The sequence below is a fragment of the Rattus norvegicus genome, chromosome X (genome assembly GCF_021556685.1).
Source record: "Rattus norvegicus strain SHRSP/BbbUtx chromosome X, alternate assembly SHRSP_T2T, whole genome shotgun sequence".
Lineage (NCBI taxonomy): Eukaryota > Metazoa > Chordata > Mammalia > Rodentia > Muridae > Rattus > Rattus norvegicus.
Window position 1 is genome coordinate 15,569,539 of NC_141554.1, and position 24,344 is coordinate 15,593,882.

Sequence of the window (24,344 nt, forward strand, 5' to 3'; positions counted from 1 at the left end):
CTTAGGTCCCCAGGTGGAAAAGCATGAGGACTCTGTCATCTTATAGTTCCACAACACTGTCCTCCCACAGCTGCCTCCTTTCTATGGCTCACTATCGCATGCCTCATCCCTGACCAAGGCAAAAGCAACTCTTCTCGTTCATCTCTTTGAGTTCTCATTCCCTGTTCTCAATAGGTAGTTTCTCACTCGCTGTGCTGCTTATTCTTTGAAAATGTAAAAATATTATTTTTCTAATTTCTAATAGGTTTTATAGTTGTTTTGTTATCTTTCAAGGAAATGCTGATCAGAGAAATTTGTCTGTCCTTACAACAGTGTTCCTCAAAGAATGATTTGCATACAAATGCCAATATGCCATCTGTTACATGTTGGTCTGCTGCGAGATAGGTATAGAAAGTGAGAGTAAACATTTAGAAATTGCTGCTGCACTTTGACATGGTGGCAGAATCATGATAGACGATGCTGTGCTTTCAGCTCAAGACGCCCTTAGGCCAGACTGGCAGAATTGGGCATGGCATAGTCTCATCACTTTCACACAATCATACCGTAGTTGTTTGCCTACCACCTATTTTGTTTATTCGATACATTGACTTTGGATCATTTTCTCAATTCTTGATGCATAAAGATTTCCTCTCCCCTTTACTTGACTCTCAGAGTGGAGACAACTAGGAGACTAGGAGAATAGAAGATTCCTGACAGCTGAATAAACACCCAAAGATGGGAAACCAAGAGAAAATGAGCAAAAGAGGCCTTCTTGCTGTTTTTATAAGTATTGAATTTTCAATTAATCTATCAAAGGACAAAAATCAATTTTGTGTTCTGTTCAGGAAATGTTCCCCAGTGCCCATGTGTTCGAGATGCTTCCCCACTTTTTCTTCTATTAGTTTGAGTGTATCTGGTTTGATGTGGAGGCCCTTGATCCACTTGGACTTAAGCTTTGTACAGGGTGATAAGCATGGATCGATCTGCATTCTTCTACATGTTGACCTCCAGTTGAACCAGCACCATTTGCTGAAAATGCTATCTTTTTTCCATTGGATGGTTTTGGCTCCTTTGTCAAAAATCAAGTGCCCATAGGTGTGTGGGTTCATTTCTGGGTCTTCAATTCTGTTCCATTGGTCTATCTGTCTGTCTTTGTACCAATACCGTGTAGTTTTTATCACTATTGCTCTGTAATACTGCTTGAGTTCAGGGATAGTGATTCCCCCTGAAGTCCTTTTATTGTTGAGGATAGTTTTAGCTATTCTGGGTTTTTTGTTATTCCAGATGAATTTGCAAATTGTTCTGTCTAAATCTCTGAAGAATTGGATTGGTATTTTGATGGGGATTGCATTGAATCTGTAGATCGCTTTTGGTAAAATGGGTCAGTGGAGGAGCACCCTCATAAAAGCAGGGGGAGGGGTATGGAATAGGTGATTTGCAGAATGGAAACTGGGAAACATTTGATATATAAATAACATCTAATAAAAAGAATAAAAAAATCAATTTTGTGTAAAATGTCCAAGGTTATTATATCAGGATTGTATATATTATGAATATGTATAAATTAAAATTTTGATGAATAAGATTTGCATAAATAACAATACTTTTAGTTTTAATTCTGTACCTAATGAAATTTAAAATTGGAATATCAATTAATGTTATAAGTAATCAGATGGCTTTAATAATAGGCAATTTCATGGTCATTCTTTCAGAATAATCCTTCCTAAAACATGCCACATATTTTAAAAGTTACACCTGTGATTTTGTTCAGTGCTCCTGGTTATAAATCCCTGAATTAAAAAAAAGTTAGAATGTTCAAAAGACCTCATTTTTTGATAACTAAAACACCAGAGCTAGGTATGTAGTTCGGTAGTAGAGTACTTGCCTAGCATGTGTAAGGCTTTGAGTTCTATTCTCAGCACTACAGTGCTAAAGACCATATGAAACTCAAGAAGAAAGAAGATCACACAAAAGTGTGGATGTTACACTACTACTCAGTAGGGGGAAGAGAACAATCTCTGGGAAGTAAAGGGAGAGAGGGATCTGGGAGGGAGATAGAAGAGGGAGAGAAAAGGAGAGCCAGTTCAGATATGGGAGGGGATTAGGGAGAAGTACAGACAGTCAGGAATTTGAAAGTAGGTGTGTAGCAGTGGGAGAGGTGGAACTGGGGGTAGCCACTAGAAAGTCCCAGATGCCAAGGACCCAAGAGGTTCCCAGGACCCAACAGGGAGGACTTTAGCCAAAATACCCAACAAAGGGGAGATAGAACCTGTGGAGACCTTATCCAGTGGGTAGGCATGGCCCCCAGTTGACGGATGGGGCCATCCACCCACCTCAAAAATATTAATCTAAAATTCCTCCTGCCAAAAGGAAATGCAGGGACAAAGGGTGAAGCAGAGTCTGAAGGGACGGTCATCCAGAGACTGCCCCACCTAGGGTCCATCCCATCTGCTGACATCAAACCCAGTCACTATTGCTAATGCCAAGAAGTACTTGCTGACAGGAACCTAGTACATCTGTCCCCTGAGAGATTCTGCCAGAGCTGGACCAATACAGATGCAGATGTACACAGTCAAACATTGGACTGACCGTGGGGACCCAATGGGGGAGTTAGGGCAAGAACTGTAGGAGCTGAAGGGGTTTGCAACCCCACAGGAAGAGCAACAGTGTCAACAAACTAGACCCCCCAAAGCTCCCAGAGACTAATCCACCAACCAAAGAATGCACATGGAGGGACCCATGGCTCTACCTGGATCTGTAGCAGAGGATTGCCTTATCTGGCATCACTGGGAGGGAAGCACCTTGGTCTTGTGGAGGCTTGATGTCCCAGGATATGGGAATGCTAGGGCGCTGAGTCAAGAGTGGGTGGATGAGTAGGGGAGCACCCTCATAGGGGCAGGGGGAGAGAGGAGGGTTTAGGGGGCTTGTGGAGGGGAAAGTGGGAAGGGGGGATAACATTTGAAATGTAAATAAATAAAATAACCAATAAAATATTAGTAAATATTAAATTCTGGATGTTAAAATATAAATAATTCCATCTTAGCTAAAATTAAAGATATCTTCCAGTTACACAAAATTGTTTTAAATGTTCAACTGTGGTGAAATGTTCTTAAAGACACTATGGAATTTTTTTTATTTTTAAGTTATTTTTTTATTTACATTACAATCATTACTCCCCCACCTAGCCAGTCCCTTCTCCCACAGTTGTTCAATCCATTCCTCCTCCCCCATTGCCTCTGTGAGGGTGCTCCCCCACCAGACCTCCCCCTTCCCTGGAGCCTCAAGTCTCTAGAGGATTAAGGACATCTTCTCTCACTGAGGCCAGAGCAAGCAGACTTCTGCTGTGCCAGGGGCCTCAGGCTGGTATACTCCTGGTTGGTAGCTTAGTATTTGGAAGCTCCCTGGGGTCTGTATTGGTTGAGTCTGCTAGTCTTCCTATGGGGCTGCTCTCCCCTTCAGCTTCTTCAATTCTTTCCCTAATTCAACCATAGGGTTCCCCAACTTCAGTCCAATGGTCGGATGTAAGTATCTGCATCTGTCTCAGTCAGCTGCTGATAGGGCCTCTCAGAGGGCAGCCATGCTAGGCTCCTGTCTGTAAACACATCATAGCATCAGTAATAGTGTCAGGCCTTGGTGCCCCACCATGAGATGGATCCCAAGTTGGACTTCTTTTCCTTCAGTGTCTTCATTTTTGTCTCTGCACTTCTTTTAGACAGGAACAATTGTGGGTCAGAAATTTTGACTATGGGTTAGTAACTCTGTCTCTCCACTTGAGGCCCTGTCTGTCTACTGGAGGTGGACTCTTAGAGTTCCTTCTTCCTGATGTTGGGCATTTTGGCTAAGGTCACCCCCAATGAGTACTGAGAGTCTCTGACCTCCTGGGTCTCTAGTACTTTCTAGAAGGTTCCTCTCATTCCCCCATTCCCCGAGGCTGCTTATTTCTATTCATTCTCTTGGCCCTCTGGGCTCTCTCCTGTCCCCCCAATATCTGATCCTGTTCCCCCTTTCCCTCTTCTCCCTCTCCCACCCAACTTCCTCCCTCCCTCTGCCTCCCATGATTATTTTCTTTCCCCTTCTAAGTGGGATTGAAGAATCTTCACTTGGGCCTTTCTGCTTGTTAAAACTTGTTATGGTTTGTCTGTGGGTCGTATCCTAGGTATTCTGTACTTTTTGCCTAATATGCACTTATCAGTGAGTACATAGCATTCGTGTCCTTTTCGGTCTGGGTTACCTCACTCAGGATGATATTTTCTAGTTCTAACCATTTGCCTGCAAAATTTATGATGTCCTTGTTCTTAATAGCTGAATAGTACTCCATTGTATAAAAGAACCACATTTTCTGTATCCATTCTTCAGTTGAGGGACATCAGGGTTGCTTCAAGTTTCTGGCTATTACAAGTAAGGCTGCTATGAACATAGTGGGACACATGTCCTTGTGGTACAGTGGGGCGTCTTTTAGGTATATGCCCAGGAGTGGTATAGTTGGGTCTTCAGGTAGAAAATTGTATAATACTAGATACAAGCATAGACCAGTCAGTGGAAGGGAACAGAAACCAAAAGAAAAAAAGTGCCTATGGGCTGTATGATCACTGGAGATACTAGTATTTCAGATATGTCCAGAAACAGATTGATCCATTCCAATAACTATAGCACTGGTCAGTAAATAATTCCTAATCATGTCACAACATGTCCCAGACTTACACTTTGACCTTGTATTACTTTGTTACTTCCCTACCATTATCTTCTTTTCCCATCTCATAAGGCTTCCTTTAGCTCTCAAGACAAATTCAGATTTTTTTTCTTTTTTTTTCGGAGCTGGGGACCAAACCCAGGGCCTTGTGCTTGCTAGGCAAGCGCTCTACCACTGAGCTAAATCCCCAACCCCTCAGATTCAGATTTTTATTACTGTATTTTGCAATCCATTTGGCTTTCTCCTTCACCCCACTTTTTGAGTGGTACTTATGTTTTAATTTCAGTAAAAAGGGAAATTGCCTAAATAGAAGAAATCCCTCACTATGAGATTTCATTTTTTAGTCCTCATACATCAACTAACCAACTTAAAACTATAGTCAGTTCTAAAAGTAGCATTTTTCACTCCACACTAAAAAGAAAGAAAGAGAATGGTCAGCTTTTCTAGTAATCAAGAAAATATAAATTAAAGCAAGTATAAACGACTGTTTTTCTCCTCTCTGGCAAAGATGAAAAAGAGGAATCATTGTAAGGGTATATGAGAGGAAAGGGCACATTCACATTCAGCAACAACAGTACAATTGGTAAGATATGTCTGGCAATAAAAACATTAGTGCAAATACCTTGACCTAGAAACTTCCACTCCAGAATGCTCCTCTAGTACATGATCAGAATTGTTCACAACCCATGTAAGCCTCGAGTACATGGGGGAATTTAAAGAGAAACTCACAATTTTTTCATAATAAACACTTTGAAGAATTTGATTTCACACTGAAAAATGTTCAAGAAGTACGGCGCGTAAAGATATGGAAATGTTTCACTTGCTAAAGCCACACTGAGAACCAAATGATACAGGTAAAAGTTCTGTGCACTGGGTATTCTGCAAAGTATTGTATTAGCGTGTGTTGGAAGCATAAACTGGTCTTTAGGACTTTATACTCTTGGGCTGTTTGATGGTGTACACTTGTTCTTTGATATATATTCATCCCTTGGGAAAAGCAATAAACACAACCAGATAGATTTAAAGCAATGAACACTGCCAGGCATATTTGAGTCCTGTCCCTATCACTTTAACCAATATCTAGATTTACTTTGGAATCAAATTGTTGACTTTATGGGGTGCTTAGCTGTAAGTATGAAAAGAGACCTGACAGACTGCTTCCTATGAAACCTCATAATAGCAGTGTGTAAGTGCCTTGACTTTGCATTCCAGGAGTTTTTGTGTTGCTTGCAATAATTATTTGAAAACTAACCTAGTGAATTTAAAAAAAAAAGAATTTCAAAATATTTTATAAGCCTTAAAGCATTATGAAAAATTTTACTGTTAATATTTGAATTATTTTTAATATAAGTAATGTTACATGAGTTTCGTGTGTGTATCTGTATATTTGTGTGTTCTTGGGTTGCATAAAGCCTAAATGTTACAATGCAGACGGCAACTTGTTAGCAGTTAAAAAGCTGTTAAGGACTAAGGGAGTTTTCTTTATAGATGGGAATGGAGGGGGAGTGGACCTAGGGAGATGGTAGGGGTTGGGTGGCTAGAAGGAGGGAGGCATGGAGGGGAAACTGTTGTTGGGATGTATTGTATGAAAGAAGAATCTATTTTCAATAAAAAATAAAGCAATAATAAGATCAATCTATGTACACTTTGATTTTCTTAAAATGTCATTGGGTAGATTAGGTCAAAGTGATCTGACCTAGCAGGTGAGATTTTTAGAACTAATTTACATTTGAGGGCAAGGTAGTAACAGGCCATTACCAACACACAGTGTAAGAATATGTCAGCAATAATTGATTTGGGTAATGGAAGGTAAAATAAATAAATTCTGTGCTGGCTTATTATTTTTTCTCTTCACAGCATGCAACTTAAATTTCCCATTTATTGGTAATAACTATTGCAAAATGTTGTAAAAAGATTTGTATCCTTAAAATACATTATTTGACGTGGATAATTTGGAGATTTAATTAAAAAATTATCCCCATCACCTTTAGAGTTGCTCCCTTGTGAGACTTATTACTGTTTTATTTGATATGTCCCTCAATATTTCTTTTTCTCTATTCTCAGCAACTGGTTATAAGGCCCAGTACAGTTTATATGTTTTTCATTGAAAGAATGGAGGTTTAAATAATGTAGTCAGTAGTCAGCCAGCTCCCAACAGTGATGTTTGTGCACTTGGAATATTGTCTTGGAAGGTTCTCTTTGCTAATACTCTTTTTCACATTTCTCTGCAGTATGGATGGAGCAGATCTGTGTTTTGAAATTGTAAAGCGAGCTGATGCTGGTTTTGTATACAGTGAAGCTGTAGCCAGGTATGTAACTGCATCTAATCCCCAGAAGTAAAGTGGAAGTAAAAGAAAGAAATGACCAAGAAATCACAGGAAGTAGCCTGTCTGCAAGCACACTGCACGCATCTCTGCAGATGCTATAGTTGCTTCAGTGTGCTAGAAGCTCGACCATAGAAGAAAAGGTATAATGAACGGCAAATACTAGCTCTGTTAACATGGCTCTGGTTTTGCACACAAATGCTTCTATTTTACTGATCCCTGATTCCTTTCTACAAAGAGGGGCCTGGGAGGCCAGGAATTAAGCTCGAGGATTTTATTTGATGCTCAGCCTCGGCAGATTGTGCCTTATTAGTTCTTCACTTTGCTTTTTTTGAGATATCAGATTATTATGTGGCCAGTTCATCTAAGAACAGCACAGAAGAGTAAGAGGAACCAAAATAAAAACACCATTTTCCTGCTTTATATATTGCCTCAGGCCAGTATGTAGTCTCTCAACCGAGTGATAACTGTTACACTAAGTGGAGCAGTACTCATAAAATCTGAACAACTCAAAAGAGAAGTAAATATGAAAAATTATAGTAGCCATGAATGCATTGCACCACTAACCTACAGACAAAGCTTTCGGTTGTATTCAGTCACAGCGTAATCGTGCACGGTAGGTTACCGATTTGATACATAAAGTAAAGCCTCCCTCCCTCCCTCCCTCCCTCCCTCCCTCCCTCCCTCCCTCCCTCCCTCCCTTCCTTCCTTCCTCAGTCACTGGCCACAATATGGTGAAGGGTTTAGACTCACAGAACTACAACGATCTATTAAAATGTTTTGTCATTCGAAAAATGGTTATATCAAGTGTCCTAGGGGTATCCCATCCTAGGACATAGTTGGAAACAACTAAGTAACTACCTTAACACAACCTCTAGCCCAATGTAGATTGGCTGAGGATCAAAGGCTCCAGTGTCAAAGACGAGGTGGCTGTCAGTGTTGCACAGAATAAGAATAGCCTCAGAGGGATAGTTGCTTTTTTATGTATACTCCTGGAGCTGTGGCAGAGAAGCCGATGAAAGCTTAATGTGTTAACTGTACTATTTACTTGCCTCAGTGACATTCGGCAGAATGAAAGCTAAGTATCCTCTTGTATATCATGCTTTCTAAAGTGCAGTTTTAGGTTCCAGTTCCCTATTTTGACCTTATATCACAGTTATTAAATTGTCATTCTTGACTATGCTTCCAAAGTAAAAAGCATACTCTAATACTCTAAACTGTCAGTATTATCTGGATTTTCTTGTGGCGTTGTTGAAAAACACCTTATCAAAGTAAATTGAATTCAGACTTTTGCATACACACAAATTTCTTAAAGAATTCAAAGAAACTATTGTATGTTTTTTTATCACCAAACTCTAACCTGAACCTATGACCTCTCACATGCTGATTAGGTGCTCTGCCCTATGCCCTCTTTTGTAGTTATTAAAAACAACAGAAAGTAAGAAAAATCAAAATTTCAGAATTTTCAGTCTTCAAACTTTTCCTCAATGAAGGGAGGCAATTTGTTGGGTTTTGGTTGGGGGGGTATTTGTTTGGTTTTGGGGGGTTTTTTGTTGTTGTTTTTTTCCCCTTTTGATGAACAGTAACCCTGGAACATGGTGTACATGGTGGCCACTACTTTTCCTTTCATTTCCAGTTTTTGGTGCCTTTTTTAGTTTACCTTTATATTCAATCCCAGGTCTACGGTCAGCCTGGGTCTCAGCCTAGACATGTACAGGTAATGTCATGTAGTGAATTGCCTTCTGGGCTCTCTCATTTTTGAGACTTATCAAAAAGATAGATGTTTGTGTATATATCAGGATGAAAGCTTATTGATTTTTTAAAAAGTCACTTATATTTGCTCTTAAAACGGTTTTATGAAAGGCGTTCATCAGAATGGAATGGGAAACAACAGGAGTGGGACCAGTAAGCAACATTATTCAGAGAGCAGTTTGGACACACTTTAGTGAAGTCTTTGCTTCGTAACAATGAAAATGGAAGCAGGGAGACTCGGGTACCATTCAGTATTAGTTCCCTCCTATACCAGGTCGATAACTCTTAATGGTGGGGAGTGTTTTGCCAGGTAACTTCAAACTTTTCCTTTCTTCTCTCTGGGTCTATGATTTTCCGTGAGGAAATTCAGCTTGTATGGATATTCTAGTGAGTTCAACTGCAAGACTTGGAGACTCAATCAAATGGTTAAAGCTGTTTGGGTTCAAGAAGAGTAGGAAAACGTGGCCCAAAGCACACATCTGCATGGTGCTTATGAGCCCAGCTAATGAGTTCTTGTTCTTTTGTCTGTGGAATAAGCAGACATAAGGTCATCGACTCCAACTCTTAAAATCAGAGTGATGACTCCCCTAGTAACAAGCTTTCCTAATGTTGTGAAGTTTGAAGACAACCAAAAGGCCCATCTGAAGCCCTGCACTGTCAAGGCCTCCCCACTTCACTTCTTCCCACATTAACTAGTAATACACCTCTGGTCCAGAACAAATTCTCTACTTAGGGTTAGTGGGATTCCACATATTTGAGGGAGCATTTCAATTTTGAAACATGTTTGTTTTATAACTGACCATGGTGGTTGGCTTATATTTACATTCTCCCTCAAGCTGTCCATTCCTCAAAGATCCCTAGTTCTATTTACCATAGATAATATTTACCTAAGAACATTTCAGAGATACAATCTCTTCTGCCCAGCAAATATTTAGAGGTTTTAACCCATTTTTTACCTCAGGAGGAAGCTGAGTCATCTTTCTTTACCATCAAAAACACCTCCTTCTAGAGAAAGGAAATGGACAGTTGTTTCTTTGTATAGAATTATCATTTTTCCAGATTCTTCAGGAAGATAAAGATAAAGATATGCATTTCTGAGGCTTTCTAAAAAAATGAACTGTGATTATTCATGAAATTACTTATATGATGTAAGATTCCGCTATGTTTGCATATTTGAATCAACTAATAAAGTGCCCCATTTTCTAGTGGCCGAGAATTAAATCTAGAGCTTCGTGCCTCTTAAACAAATCCTCTGTCACTGAGCTTCATTCAGCCAAATAATGAACTCCAATGATAATCACACTTTAACATGCTCAGCCACTGAGTTTTCTTTGGTTTTTAAGACTAGATAATGAGAATTTTCTTTTCGCAGCAGATAATTTAGGTGGCTAGCTCAGTACTATATATTCAAAATAGTCTGCTCTGTGGGTATATGTCCACTTTGCTTAATTTAAACCCTCTATTTTGACATCTGGATTGACATTTTTAGACTTTGACTGAGGTTAATAATAGTGACTTCATTACAGGTTCCAAAGCATCATGACACTTGTTATTAGCCACTTCAGGTGATCACAGTTCCTCCAAGATCTACTTCGAATGACTGAAAGACCCCAATGCTAAGTTAAGTCTGCCCTGATTTTAAGAAGCTTAGCTATAGAGTACACTGGACCAGATAAAACCCTTATCCATCCATTCTCTGCAGAGCATCCCACTAAGAACTGCTTAGAGCCCAGGTATGAGGAGATGATATGTACAACAAAAAGGGAGCTGCTTTGCATTAAGTTTGGAGGTTATTCGCCTCTACCTCCTATTTTTAAGAGAAACTTGTAATCTGTTATAATACATAAAATCATCTATATGTTGACTAGATGGATAATTGTATGAGCATGTTAAACAGTAGTGTAGTGAAGAAGAAACTTGGTAGAAGTCTTTCAGTTTTGTCTAAAGTCATAAACACATTTGTAAGGTGTCCTGTGAGTGCTCTAATTTAAACTGCTTTGTTTTGTTTTAGTGGAAGAAGTACAACCAAGTTTAATAAACACTGTACAATAAAATGTTGAAATAGAGCATTGCTGTGCCGTGGCTGCTTGAGATGAAAACACAGGACATCCATGTCTTGCCTTAGTTTGACCTCAATTTTGTACTTTATGATGGTATACAAAAAAGATGTGCAGTCAGTAGAAAGTACACTTCCAAGTTTTGCTAGGCTAGTGATGCATATGCACTATGATGTGGCTAATGTTAGTGTTTTAAGAATACCTAAAGCAAAAAAAAGGAAAAAATACCTACAGCAAACTGAGGCTTTAATGTTCAGAGATAGGTTAGGGGTGTGTTTGATGCACTTTCAACCTACCATAGTTTCAGCTTCAGATGTGTCTATCCAGATATAAACCCATAATAACAGAAAGAGAACATTTGTACTCTTGTCATCTGTTGCTAGTTGACCCCGTTAGAACCCTGCAAAAACATTAATTCCTTCTTTGTTCTTTTCCTGTACCCAGTGGAGGCGTCTGTAGACCCCAGCTGACGAGCAATAACTTTTCTTTGTTCAAGAGTGCCCTCAAATAAAGCCTGATTACATTGCAAAGAGAATGTGTATGGGCTCTGTAGATTTTTCTCAGGTCCAAATGAAAACCAAGCAGAGAACTGCTTTGAGTGGCAGACAAAAGGGCTCCTTTAGTCGGAATCATTCCAATACCTCCGAGCAGTTTCCTTCATAGCAATCTGGTTTAGCTAAATAGAGGTAACCAGGTTTGTTTGTTTTTTATTATTTTAGGTTTACCCCTTTAGTATGTATAGCAACGCTGTTTATTAAATTATGTGGAAATCTTTTGATGACTCAGAAGAACATTCTGTTTCTTAAGGAAGCATATACACTTGGCAACATTTTTATTGTCTCACTCTCTTGTCTACAAATGAAAGATATTTGTAGCCAGCTAATAAAGGAGGGAGTTATAAAGCAGGGACACTGTGTATTAATTTGGACAATGAAAGTTTTTTACAGTTTTAGATTTCTCTTTTATTTTACAGTCACTACATGAGACAGATACTGGAAGCTCTACGCTACTGTCATGATAATAACATAATTCACAGGGATGTGAAGGTAAGTATTTCTTCTCACTACCATTAATGTTTCTGAATGGAAACTAGGTGATAATAATAATGATAATAATGATAATAATAATAATAATAATAACAACCAGAAAATTTCTTTAATATACAGAGCATCTTAGACTTTATTTGCAAATAAGAATTAACTGCTTCATACTCAGAGTCATTATACTAATTTTTAATAGGAACACTGTGATTTCACTTTCCTTAGGTTTTTTTTCCCCTAAAAGGTTCGTGTAAGCTAATGTTTTTCCTCTTTTGCTATCAGATTAAAAGCAAAGCCAAAAAAGAGGAAACAAAACTATTTTTTTAAAAAATTAACCATAATATGTTTAAATTTATCATTTATTTTTCTATAACTTTTCTTCACCCAGATTTCTGTCTTTCAAGTAAAGCTGAAGTATTGTAAACTGAAAGAAATAAGAGACAAGCAAAGGGCCAAAGTAAAAGACACCCCTAACCAAAAAGCAGTTGTCAGCCAAGTGAGAAAGTTGCCTTGGAATCAGAATCTCCTTTGTGGTCTTTGCTGACTCACCACTACCTTACAGCGTCATTGCGATTTGCAAAGGAGTAAAACACAGTGTTAAAAAAGATAGGAATTATAAAAGAAGCCAGTTTATTCCAAAAAGTTACCTCCTGACTTCGTACACACATACCTATTAGCATAAAACAAAAATAATGAGTAAGACTAGAAGAGACTTAGTGTAAGTTATAAATCAAATTAAAGAAAATAGAACCAGTGGGGTTAAAAACTCCTCGCACTAGAAGTCGATATAAAATATTTTTATTGGATATTTATATTTACATTTCAAATGTTATTCCCTTTCCCTATTTCACGGACATAAGACCCCATTCCATCCCCCTCCTCTTTTTCTATGATGGTGTTCCCCTCCACTCTCCTTCCATGCCTCCCTGCCCCGACATTCCCCTGCACTGGGGGGGTCCATCCTTAGCAGAACCAAGGGCTTCTCCTCCCATTGGTGCCCAACAAGGCCATCCTCTGCTACATATGCAGCTGGAGCCATGGGTCTGTCCATGTACAGACTTTGGGTAGTGGTTTAGTCCCTGGGAGCTCTAGTTGGATGTTATTGTTGTTCTTATGGGGTTGCAAGCTCCTTCAGCTCCTTCAATTCTTTCTCTAACTCCTCCAATGGGGACCACATTCTCAGTTCAATGGTTGGCTGCTAGCATTCGCCTTTGTATTTGACATACTCTGGCAGAGCCTCTCAGGAGACAGCTATATCCGGTTCCTGTCAGCATGCATTTATTGGCTTCATCAATATTATCTAGTTTTAGTGGCTGTATGTAAATGGGCTGTATACCCATGTGGGACAGGCTCAGAATGGCCATTCCTTTAGTCTCTGTTCCAAACTTTGCCTCCCTATCTCCTCCTATGAATATTTTTGTTCCCCCTTTTAAGAAGGACTGCAGTATCCACAATCCGATCATCATTCTTTTTGAGCTTCATGTGGTCTGTGGATTTTATCTTGAGTAATTTGAGATTTTGGGCTAATATTCACTTATCAGTGAGTGCATGCCATGTGTGTTTTTCTGTGATTGGGTTACCTCACTCAGGATGATATTTTCTAGTTCCATCCATTTGCCTATGGATTTCCTGAAGTAAACTGGAAGTTTAGAAACTAAGAGGCACTGGAGAGGCAGAGGCAGGTGGATCTCTGAGTCTGAGGCCAGGGATTACAGTAAATTCCAAGATGGCCAGGAATACACAGAGAAAGGTGAGGGGAGGGAGGGACACAGAGAGACAGAGAACTAGGAAATGTAGATAGGGCTACAGACTTAAATAGAGTAGTTGTCAAGGAAGGCACATGAGGTTGAGGTGACATGGCACCCAAGCAAAGGCTTGAAGAAACCAGAGGGAGTATGCTGAGTCAGGAGAAGAGGAAAGAAAAGTCATCATGCTAATACAGAGACAAGAGCACAGGCATCTCTACTCCACTGTGGCCAGGTCAAGTGGTCAAAAGTCAGAATAAATTAATACAGAGTAGAGATGATTGTACTCAACTGAAAGCAGAATAGGTGGCAAAGATATATATCTTTGAGAGAGGGAGAGTGGGGTGGGGGGAGAGAACACAGATTGTAGCTGTATTTTGAAGGTTGTATCAACAGAATTTCCTAATACTTCTTAAATAACTTACCTAAATTTAGTGGAATTCCTGGGCTTCTTCTAGTGGGTGATCCTGCTGGCCAGTCATTGTAAAACCTTCATACCTGTTAGGTCTCAGGACATCCATATATCTAGAACTGCACCCCTCACATACAATACCAAAATATTTCACATGATTGAAAATTTCACTTATGTTGTTATGTTAATCTTTGTTTATTTCCTTTTAGTTAGTGAAGAAAATAGAAAGCCATGACAATACTTCACTTTCGTGAGGGAAATTTCAGTTTAACTTGTCTCATCTAGCTAACAGTCAATTATATTCACATTCTCTCCCCCCCTTTCTTCCCTCCCCTCTCCCTTTCTTCTCTCTTTCCCCTTCCCTGCCTTACCAGATGATCTAAGAGCAGATTTTATATTGATTAACTGTATTTTTTCCTCCGCTTAGTAGTTGTTTCCTTTTGAAGTCATAGTAATGAAATTGAAAGAGGTGTTTTGGTTAGATTTGAGCATATACTACCACATAACCACAGTGGAAACTGCTGGCTTTGGAGAAGCAGTTTCTCAAGAAATTGCACTTTTTAAAATGGTAAGTCTTTGCAGTTTAGGGAGCTACGTCATGATGATGTAGGATCTCCCACCAGTCTACTAGTGAGATTGGGGTTTGACAACTGGTTGTGGGACGCTATCTAAGATGTTTTAATATGCTTAAGCGGTACCCTGGCCTTTGCCCATTAAATGCCAGGAATATCTCCAGCCCTCCAATTTGTGGCAACCAAAAATGTCTCCTGAGTCATAAAATTGCCCCCAGGTAACGCCCAAAGTTCTAATACTATATTGTGTTTTACATCCTTGTAGGTAAAACACTTTTTTTCATCCATCTTCTTCTCTTTATCTTGTGAAAAGTTAAGGAAACTTATATTATGATTAAGTGATACCCCCCTTTGTCCTCTCACGCCTAAATTCAGAGTACTTTGGAGGAAAATCAGACCATTGTCAAGGTCAGTGCAGCTCCTAGATCCTTGGCTGACTCTTGATCTGATCCCCTCAGCTCCCCTGGACCCCAAAGCATTGTCTGGGTTTGCAGAGACACAGTACTCTTCGGCCCTCTGTTTCTCTTTATCCCTCTGATCTACCTTTAGTAATGGAAGTCAAAGTAAAGCAACTTTCCAGGGTACAAACCGCTTGCCAAACACAATTGCTCTCCATTCTGAGTGGGGCCTGGCCCAGGAAGTTTCAGTTTTTAGTTCTCAAAACTGCTAGCCTCAGATGCACATACACTCCACCTAAGGCCTCTACCTCAGTGTTTCTGGCTGTGCTTCCTCAATGGTTTCCTTTGCTGCCTGTGTCAGCACGCCTGACTGTTCTTTGGACCTCTTCTGCTCTCAGTTCTCCTTTCACCTGCGAAGTGCCTGACTTTCTTATAAATATGCGTTCTTCACGGTTACAAGAAACAGTGGTGGCCACAGCAGTATGGATTTCAGAAGATACTCCTTCCTCCTGTGTTCCCTCTCTGGCATTTCTTTTATACCAGCTATTACAACAACTCCAAAAGTCCCTGGGGAGCAGGTGTCATATAACCAAGCAGGCTTTTCTATCAATTACAAAATGCTTCTGTCTTTAATGACTTTTGAAACGACATCAAAGGGAGTAGGGGTACCAGATGGCAATCCCCAGCTTTCAGCTACACTGCCGAAATGCTCAGCAATTTCTCTTTGTGGTTCGCCTGCAGGCTTTCCTGTCCCCCACTTATTCATCACAGCTCCCGCCCTGACAGGCTGTAAGACCAGGAAGTTCTCACCAAATCAGAACGAAGGGCCACCTTCTTCTCCTACCCAGGGAAGGCGGACCTGCTTCAGATTAAATAGTGATTCTTAAATTTGGTTTGCCCAATCTTAATGGTTTGGATTCCTGGCTTATAATTTCACAGTTGCCTTAAGGAAAGTGTGTCTGAGGGAGGAAGAGAAGGGATCACTCCTGTTTTCTATAGTTACAATATTTGAGATTTCTAAAATATAAACCTTAAAATTAGGGTAGATTTAAAGAGTGATGCTTTTAAAAAATATTTTTCTATACTTTAAAATAACCAATTCTTCAATACTATGAAAACTTCAACATGATTTATAGAAATCATACAAAGACAAATATATTGAATAAACTCAATGTATAATTTAATATAGCTTCCATTTTATGTCAGAATGAGCAATCCAAAGAGAAATTGCATACCTCTTTGCATATTACCTTTTAAATATTAATAACTCTAGTTTAGCAATATCATTTATCTTTAACATAGTAAATAGAACTGTAAGGCAATTTAAAAAAAAAAAAGAAAAGAAAACCAACAGTAACAACAACAAAAAGATGAGATCTCATTATGCAGTCCTAGTTGGCCTGAGACTAGAAGATCTGCCTGCCTCTGCTTCCCAAGTACTGAGATTAAAGGAGTGCACCACTGTACCTTGCCTGTGAAAGGAATGCTTTTTAATTATTTTATTATTTTATGTGCTGGGGTGTTTTGCTTGCATGTATGTCCATGTACTTCGAGGGCATTAGATTCTCTCTCTGGAACTAAATTTACAGACAGTTATGAGCCACAATATGAATGTTGGGAATCAAACCCAGGTCCTCTGAAGAGCAACCAGTACTCTGAACAGATGAGCCTTTTCTCCAGCTGCAAAGTGATTTTTTAAATAACAATTTTTAAAAGTATATGTATATTTGAAACTCGGTACAGTGAGTTAATATGATACAGTCTCCATAAAAAATTCTGATCATTTCAGTTCCTCTTAGTCTAATCAATTTGGGGTTTAAAACTTATTTAGTAAGGATAAGTTGGAACTTTGGAGAACGCTAGGCATTTCAGACAATGCACTTAATGTGGAGTTATTCTGGGCTTTGCAGATTTGCAAAGTCACTCCTTAGACACCTCAGTTTTCAGCCTGTACAGATCACCGGGTTTCTAGTTACCCTTTGTCTCTGCATGTTACTGAACCAAAAACTTAAATGGTCCTATGAAAAAATAAGTACTCAGACTAGGGAGATAGGTACAGACTGGGGAGAAGTACTCAGTGCCCAGCACCCAAGTCAAAAGGTAGGCTAGGTGACACATACTAGTAATCCCGGTGCTGGGGAGACAGGCACATCCCTGGCACGTACTGACCAGCCAGCCTTCTATGATCTGTAAGCCCAGGTCCTAGTGAGGGACTCTACTCTTTCAAAGTCAACATGGATGGCTCCTGAAGATAAAAACTAAAGTTAACTTCTAGTCTCTACACCCAAGCACATGTTGCAACACATGCACCCACACACATATGCATGTACGTATGCAAACAGAGACACAGAAGAATAGATATACTCTGTAAGTATCTGAAGCTAGAATGTGTTCCAGCTTTGGCTATTTTCATCTCTCAGTTAAGGAATGAGTTAAGAAGAACAAGGATTTACTAGGTTTCTTCAGTATTGGATTTTGATGAGAACTACACAAACTGTCTACTAATTTTGAGCGCATGGCTCTTAGAGAATCTATTCAATGAGTTGCTTCTACACTTCTTGTTCAGGAACAAAACCTGCTATGAAATTAAAGATCTGTAGACGCACATGAATTTAACGTAAACTTCTCTTTGAGCACCAAAGTGGAAGAGCACCATGTGGAAGAGAGGCAAATGAGCCTCTGAGCAGTTCCTAACGAATGTGCGCAGTGGTTGATTTTACTCAGCTGTTTCATTTGTTCCCATTCAAGAAGAGAATGCAAGTGCCATGGAAGTAGCAAAGGAAGATAGGGCTTATGATCATTCGGAGAACACATTGTTTTATTTTTAATCATAATATACACAATACAGAATATAATCACTTTTTCCTACTGGCAAGATTACACGAAAGAAATTATCACTAAGAAATGATTGCTTCTTAAATATACTTAAATACTGGAGGAATTGGGATAACCACTTAACTTCATATCTGGGTTTTTTCATCAGTAAGTGCATTAACATGCTTTGTGGTTGTGATGATTAAAATTATAATTGGGAACTGTATACACAGAGTGAGCAAGTGCTGACTAGCGGGTAGCTCACAATAGGAACAGTATCTGATTTAATAAGAGTGATATGAACCAGGTCATATTTTCTGTTCCATAATTAAAAAAAGCTAATATATAAAGAGGGCAAATAATTTGCTCAAGATTCTCCAGCTAAATAAGAGATGGAGCTTGTATTGAACCCAGAGAGTTTGAATCCAGAGGCCAGCCATTTAGCCAACATGATTACACTTCTTTATACTTCATTTGTTTAGTTTACAAAAAATTAATTAAACGTAACTCTATAGCAGGTACTGTCATTACTGATAGTGCCATTATTTATATTGGAAATATATGAAAATAGGATATAGATGGGCATATGATTGTGTGTGTGTGTGTGTGTGTATAGTTTTTTATTTTGACAAGTATAATTCAAATGTAAATAAAATCTATGTATTAAATATTAGAATCATTGAATATTGCCTTTCCCAGTAAAATGAGCCAAATAATACCAAACTGATTTCACACTGCATTATTCATGCAGTTAGATGGTATTTAAATAAAGACATTTCTTACTGGTTGACTTTTCCAGTACTTACATTTTTGTAATTATTTTTTCAAGTTATAAAGAAAATCAAATCTGACCATAGATAGGTACTTGCATTGGATTAGAAAGCAGGCAAACCCCTAAGCCTTTTCACTTCTTCATCCTATAGTCATCAAATATTGTGTTTTGAACAGAAGATCCACAACTGATGGAAAACAAACAAAAAATGTCTGTCTTCATACACAGTAGAATCCTTCTGGTATGCTTGACTTGTCTCCAAAAGTCTCGCCATCTCACATTTCAGTATAAGTAGAACTGCAAGTCTCATTTTATGCATATATTTGTTTTTAAACCCATAGAGGTTTTCATGGTGCCCGTTAATGTCACTAATAGAGTCACATGCATTTTTTTCTATTTTGTGGTGTTTTTCTATCCAAAAGCCAACCATATGGTAGTATGTGCAGTGAATTAAGATTTTGTAATGAGATCATACAGCGTCTTCTTGAATGTTTTATCTAATAAAAGAAATATAATGGGGTCTGTACTACTTCTGGCAGATGCAAGACATGTGAGGATATTTTTTGCTTCTATTAAATAATTCAGCTGCTGACAGTCTTCTTCCTTCTGGTGCAGAACATAAAAAATGGGTTTAAAAATACTGTATGGAAGAAAGCAAACTACGAGGAGGACCTGGATAATCAAAAGGTGTCTCTTCACAGATCTGTAGGTCAAATCTCTCTCAGTAATGGAGGTACAGGTTCTTACTCTTCTCAGATGGCTAACAAAAGAATAGTATGATGTCACTACTACTAAAAATGAGAATCCAATAAATGTGGTTCCAATGAGACCCGCAATCTGAGAAGGACTGGCTCCCAGTTCCATCCGCCGATTGTAGCAATGGCTCTCTCCGTCTTCTGTAGCCTCGACCACTGAGTAGTATAGGATAACTGGAATGATTACGACAAGCACAACTCCCCATATGTAAATACACGTTGCTCTGGCAAACTTGGGCTGGCGAAATCTTTTCAGTAAATGACCATAAAATATTCTTTCATAGCATGAGGTGGCCTCTTGCATGGACTCCTTTTTCATTAAAGTAGCATAGCGGCTTATGGCAATCCAGCTTAAAATTATGAGGCTGACAAACATACTTACATGCAGGGATAGAGTTCCCAAAAAATTGACCAGTCTGCATTGTACAGACTGATATTTCCAATAAAAACCCCTCAAGAAATATGCACCCATGAAAGGCATAGCAGTACATACAAGTAAGTTTGCAGTCACAAGATTGGCCAAGTAGATATGTGTTGATGTTTTCTTACCTATTTTTGTTAAAAATACCCACTGAGCAAGTGAGTTTCCAAAGAGACCAACAATACATAAAAAGATGTAAGTGATTGGTAAAGCTGTGGTAGAAATCACGGATGGTTGAATGCATGTCGAATTATTATTCATTTATATTAGATTTTCTTGATTTTTGTCACAGGAGCTAGAATGGAATTATATATACTTAATATTAAAACTAACAACAAAAGGCATTTTTTTTTGTTTTGATGGAACAAGAAAATCCAGGTAGCATCTTACCTTTTCTAGTTTTCACAGTGGTCTGGTTAAAGTAAAAGCAACAGTATTTAAAGCCTTCGTCTATAAAACAAAGTTTGATACGAATAGTTAATTAAATGCCTGACATTTACCATTTGTAGGTTTGACAAATTTATACTTCTTAGATTATAAAGCAATATGTAAATGATGATAGATTTTGCCTAGATATCTAAAAGCACAGTAAGAGGACAGTGGTACAAATGTGGACACATTGACAGGTAAAACACATCACTTTATAAGATAACTTAAGAATTAATCGTTTTTATTTGCAAGTTTTTATATGTAAGCTTTTATTTTTAAAACTAATAAGTAAAAGCTAGTTTTTAATTCCAACCTTGATTATATCCAGTAATCTAGAAGTAAGCCCCATTCCAGATGAACAAGATACTCAGACAAGATCCTGAATAAGAATAAACTCCAGAACCCGTGGTCATTACAAGGTCATCAGTAATCTCTCATTCCAAATACTGCTAAACTCTTCACACTTCAGTAAATTACATTATGTGTCAAAGTTAGCCTTGGTGTGCTTGATGGCTAGAGTACCTAATGTGTCCTCTTCTGGAGTGTAGTATCTGTGGGTTTCAGGGTTTGTTTGTTTGTTTGTTTGTTTGTTTGTTTGTTTGTTTAGAGGTTATAGATTTTCAATCCAGAATCAATGTAGATGTGGATTTTACTTTTTTAAATTTATTTTTTTATATGTGAATGGGTGTTTTGCTTGCACGTATGCCCATGCAACACGTGCATGCAATGCCTGCAGACGCCAGAAAACAGTATCAGTTCCCCTGGGACTCGAGTTACACACAGTTGTGAGGTACTGTATGGCTGCTGGGCTCCCTGGAAGACCAACCAGGGCACTGAACCACTGAGGCACCTCTCCAGCTCTGGTGTTTACGTTTTGATATATCTTCTTTTTAAGTCTTTGCTGCTGTAGAGGGCTATGTGAAGAAGTGAGAAATCCCAACCAGGCTCTCTTCTGTTTTGCCTTATTTACTTTTTCTCAGGTGAGAATGGGAAAGTTACTATGTTCTGCTCAAATAACAATCATGATTTCTATCTTCCAAAGCTGAGGTTATCATTGGCAACCTAATAAATTATATTTATTGATTTTTTTTAAAGGCACATGATTTCTCTGGTTTTGCCATTGACTTTTGGGACACCATATTTTAGCAGAGTTTCTTAGTTTTTTGATTAATCATCTTCTCTCTTTTGATGGTAAACATGAAAAGGTTTTCTCACAATGCATCTTGTGATCTCTGCCTCTCCGGATTGCATTCTCTACCCCACCTCAGAATCCTGGTCTTATTATTTCCTGTATCTTGAATTGCTTTAAAATTATGTCACATTTTATAAAAATGAGGATCATTTTATAACACATTATCATTCTGAAACCGCTTTTAAGCCAATCTCTTACCTAAACACTTAAAAGACTATGCAGTTAGTCTGTATTCAAGTACTGAGACCCTTAATCAATCGCTGTCTTCATTTTCTTTCTTTACAGTTTTTATTCAGAAATTGCACCACATGCTTCACGGTACCTTTATGGATCGCAGTTGTGCAGACTCTTAAATATGCCACCTTAATCCGTAACCTTGCTGATTTCAAAATCAGGCAAATCGAGATTGAAGTGAACCAGTTCATTTATTAAGAAAAAAAATTCCTTCTGTTCAAAAGAAATTTTGGTTTTCCCTCAGGGCCAAAGCTTTTTTAAAGGGATGGAACTTCTTTTCTGAGAAGCAGTAGCCTCTGCCTCACAGAGATAATGCATTACGTGCTGAGAGCAGCAGAGGCGACAGTACATCTATGAATATCAGTAGCAAGTATTCCCTAAGGAGAGGAGAGCACAAGACCATTATTGAGAAGCCAGATGATGTCAAGTCACTACAAAAGCAAAGGCCAACTAGCTCGCCATCTTCAGCTTCCAAAGCTACCAGAAAAATAGTTTCCGAAATTTGTAAAATGCAATTAAACTTGAGAAGTCAAATAAAAGTGAGTTCTTACAGAATTGCTTCCAAGAAAATGTTTCCAAGTGTGCATTCTCCTCAGCAGAATGTCTGTGTACACAGTGTGCTTGTTCGACAAATGAGAAAACTTCTACAACTCCAGCAGTTACTCATGGCTATTTAAACACTTCTTATGCTGACTGCCTTAGTTAATGATCAGATTTTATAATTCAAACAGTCTAATCCTTGTATACATTTATAAAGTTAATTTTTAAGCTAAAACTGAACAAAAACTCACCCTTACCTGTATGAGTATCTTATGTTCACTAAGGTTTCACACTCACAGTTCCCCGATCTTCACTCTTCCAATGTCCTTAATCAGTCTGAGTAGTCTTACATAACACCAAGTACAACTTGGAGAAAAAGGAAATCAGACTATTGAAGAAATTCAATAGCTATGGTAAATATTGCAAGCACCTCCTCAAAAAAAAAAAAAAACCCAAACAACCCTCATTTCTCTATTTCTTTAGTGGGAGGAAGTTAGTGGGCTATATATATTTAGTACAAGTACATACTTTATAAACAAATGTGTATTTAGTGTACTTATGATTGTTTCATGGAGTAGTTAGCTTTATTAGCTTTATTATTGTGAGAGGCTGAAGTTACATTTCCAAGATTTAGTCCCCCAAAACTAATTCTTTTTCTGTAAGTATGATAGAAGGAACTACTTTCCAGTAGCTCAATAAAATGCCAACATAAAGTTGTCTCTAAACTTAACTACAAAAATCATTTGTGGACAGCTTCTTTGCAATCCATCTTTTCCAAGGGTAGAGGAAAACAAAACTTCAAGTTTTCTTATTTATACCAGCTTGCTCAAATCAAATGTCACTAGGCTGGATTAAAATGCATGGTCATCAGTGGTCTCTGCTGGTTTAAGGTTGAAAAAGCTGATGCTCAGAGATGCATCTGTATGCTCAGACTGTACATACATAGGGACTTGAACCCAGTTTGGTCACTAATAAACAACTTTGCTCTGCTTCTAATTGGCATGTTCTACCTCCATTTGGAGCTGAAGTAGTGAGTACATGAGTTAGAACATTTTATGATGGGTTTTGGAAGTAGCACGTATGTTTCAAAACAAGTTATAGCATAGTCTGAACTGACCATGAGTGAAGGGTAAATGTACATTTAGCACTGACAACTGAGCTACCTGCCCTGTTCAGCCAATTCTTGTTTCCAAACCCAAGTCCGCCTCATCTGCTTACCACTCATCTAGTACGTAGACGTTGAGAAGTTGGGTTTACTCAAAGATTGATCCTGAGAAGCTGGATAAGGCTGCCATCCGCAAAGCTCTGTCTTGGAGAACTGGGTTCCGGGAAGGGCAGGAAAGCCTGGGTTATACAGTGGCACAATGGAAAGGAAACTCTGTGCCCATTCCCCTCCTGGCCTCTGGCTAGAACTTAATCAACCTTGACCTCCTGAAGAAAGTTAAAACACATCTGCAAGTTAACCTTCACAGCAATTTGGATGCTTTGTGTTAACTGATGCAGGAATTGAAAGAACAAAGAGAGCCACACATTCTGATATTATCAGAAAGTCACCAGGAGTTGGAGGTGGGGTGGGGGGTGAGGGGGTGTCAATAAATCCAAAACTTGTTTGGCAGTTAACATTTTTGTCATTTAGGTGTGCTTTTCTTTAGCATTTAGAGTAACAGAAGCCAAACAGGTAAAGGTAACTGCTTGAGAAGAAAAAGGGGGTTGAGCATTTCCCCCTACTATCCCACTGCATGTTCAGTCTGGCCCTATTCGGGGACATTTGCATATCCGGCAAACCCTTTCCTAGACCTGAGCTTCCCAAGATGGACAAAAAAAGGTGGCCATTGCTTCATCCTCAGACTGCTTTGGATTTTACTGTTGTACATTTTCCTTAAACAGTACAGTTGACTCAGATATTTATTGGAGTTTTTACCATATTTCTAGCAGCACATGGAGGTCCCAGAAATAGAATGCAAACCACAAACTGGGGTTTTATAAAATCCAAGGAAGATGTGATGTGTTAGACAGACTTGAGCTGCTCTGAGAATTCGAAAATTAGTGAATTGGTAAATCACAATGGTTCTTTAAAATAAGTCAAAGGAAAGAACAGAGCACATGTGATGAATGATGGTAGAAAATGAGGCTCAGGGAAGGAGCAGCTCACATGAGACTACTAGGTAAATACTATAAAAGGTTTTGAAGACAGTAAACAATACTCTCCAATGGTAGA

At 38.7% G+C, this 24,344-nt stretch overlaps 2 protein-coding genes across 30 annotated transcripts in view; one reads left to right on the plus strand and one right to left on the minus strand.

Annotated features, from left to right (window-relative positions):
* The window catches only part of Cask (calcium/calmodulin dependent serine protein kinase), a 345,044-nt gene that overhangs the window by 164,082 nt on the left and 156,618 nt on the right, over window positions 1–24,344 (plus strand). For all 28 annotated transcript variants that reach the window (XM_087599293.1, XM_087599282.1, XM_087599283.1 and 25 more), the window contains 2 exon segments: window positions 6,901–6,978; window positions 11,776–11,848. In XM_087599293.1, coding sequence (XP_087455419.1) covers window positions 6,901–6,978; window positions 11,776–11,848 — 151 coding nt within the window.
* Gpr82 (G protein-coupled receptor 82) lies at window positions 17,766–23,451 on the minus strand. Of its 2 annotated transcripts, NM_001401218.1 has the most exon segments (4): window positions 17,766–20,026; window positions 20,122–20,181; window positions 22,384–22,471; window positions 23,345–23,451. In NM_001401218.1, a coding segment is annotated over 1 exon segment (987 nt). In that variant the 5' UTR covers window positions 19,993–20,026; window positions 20,122–20,181; window positions 22,384–22,471; window positions 23,345–23,451; the 3' UTR covers window positions 17,766–19,005.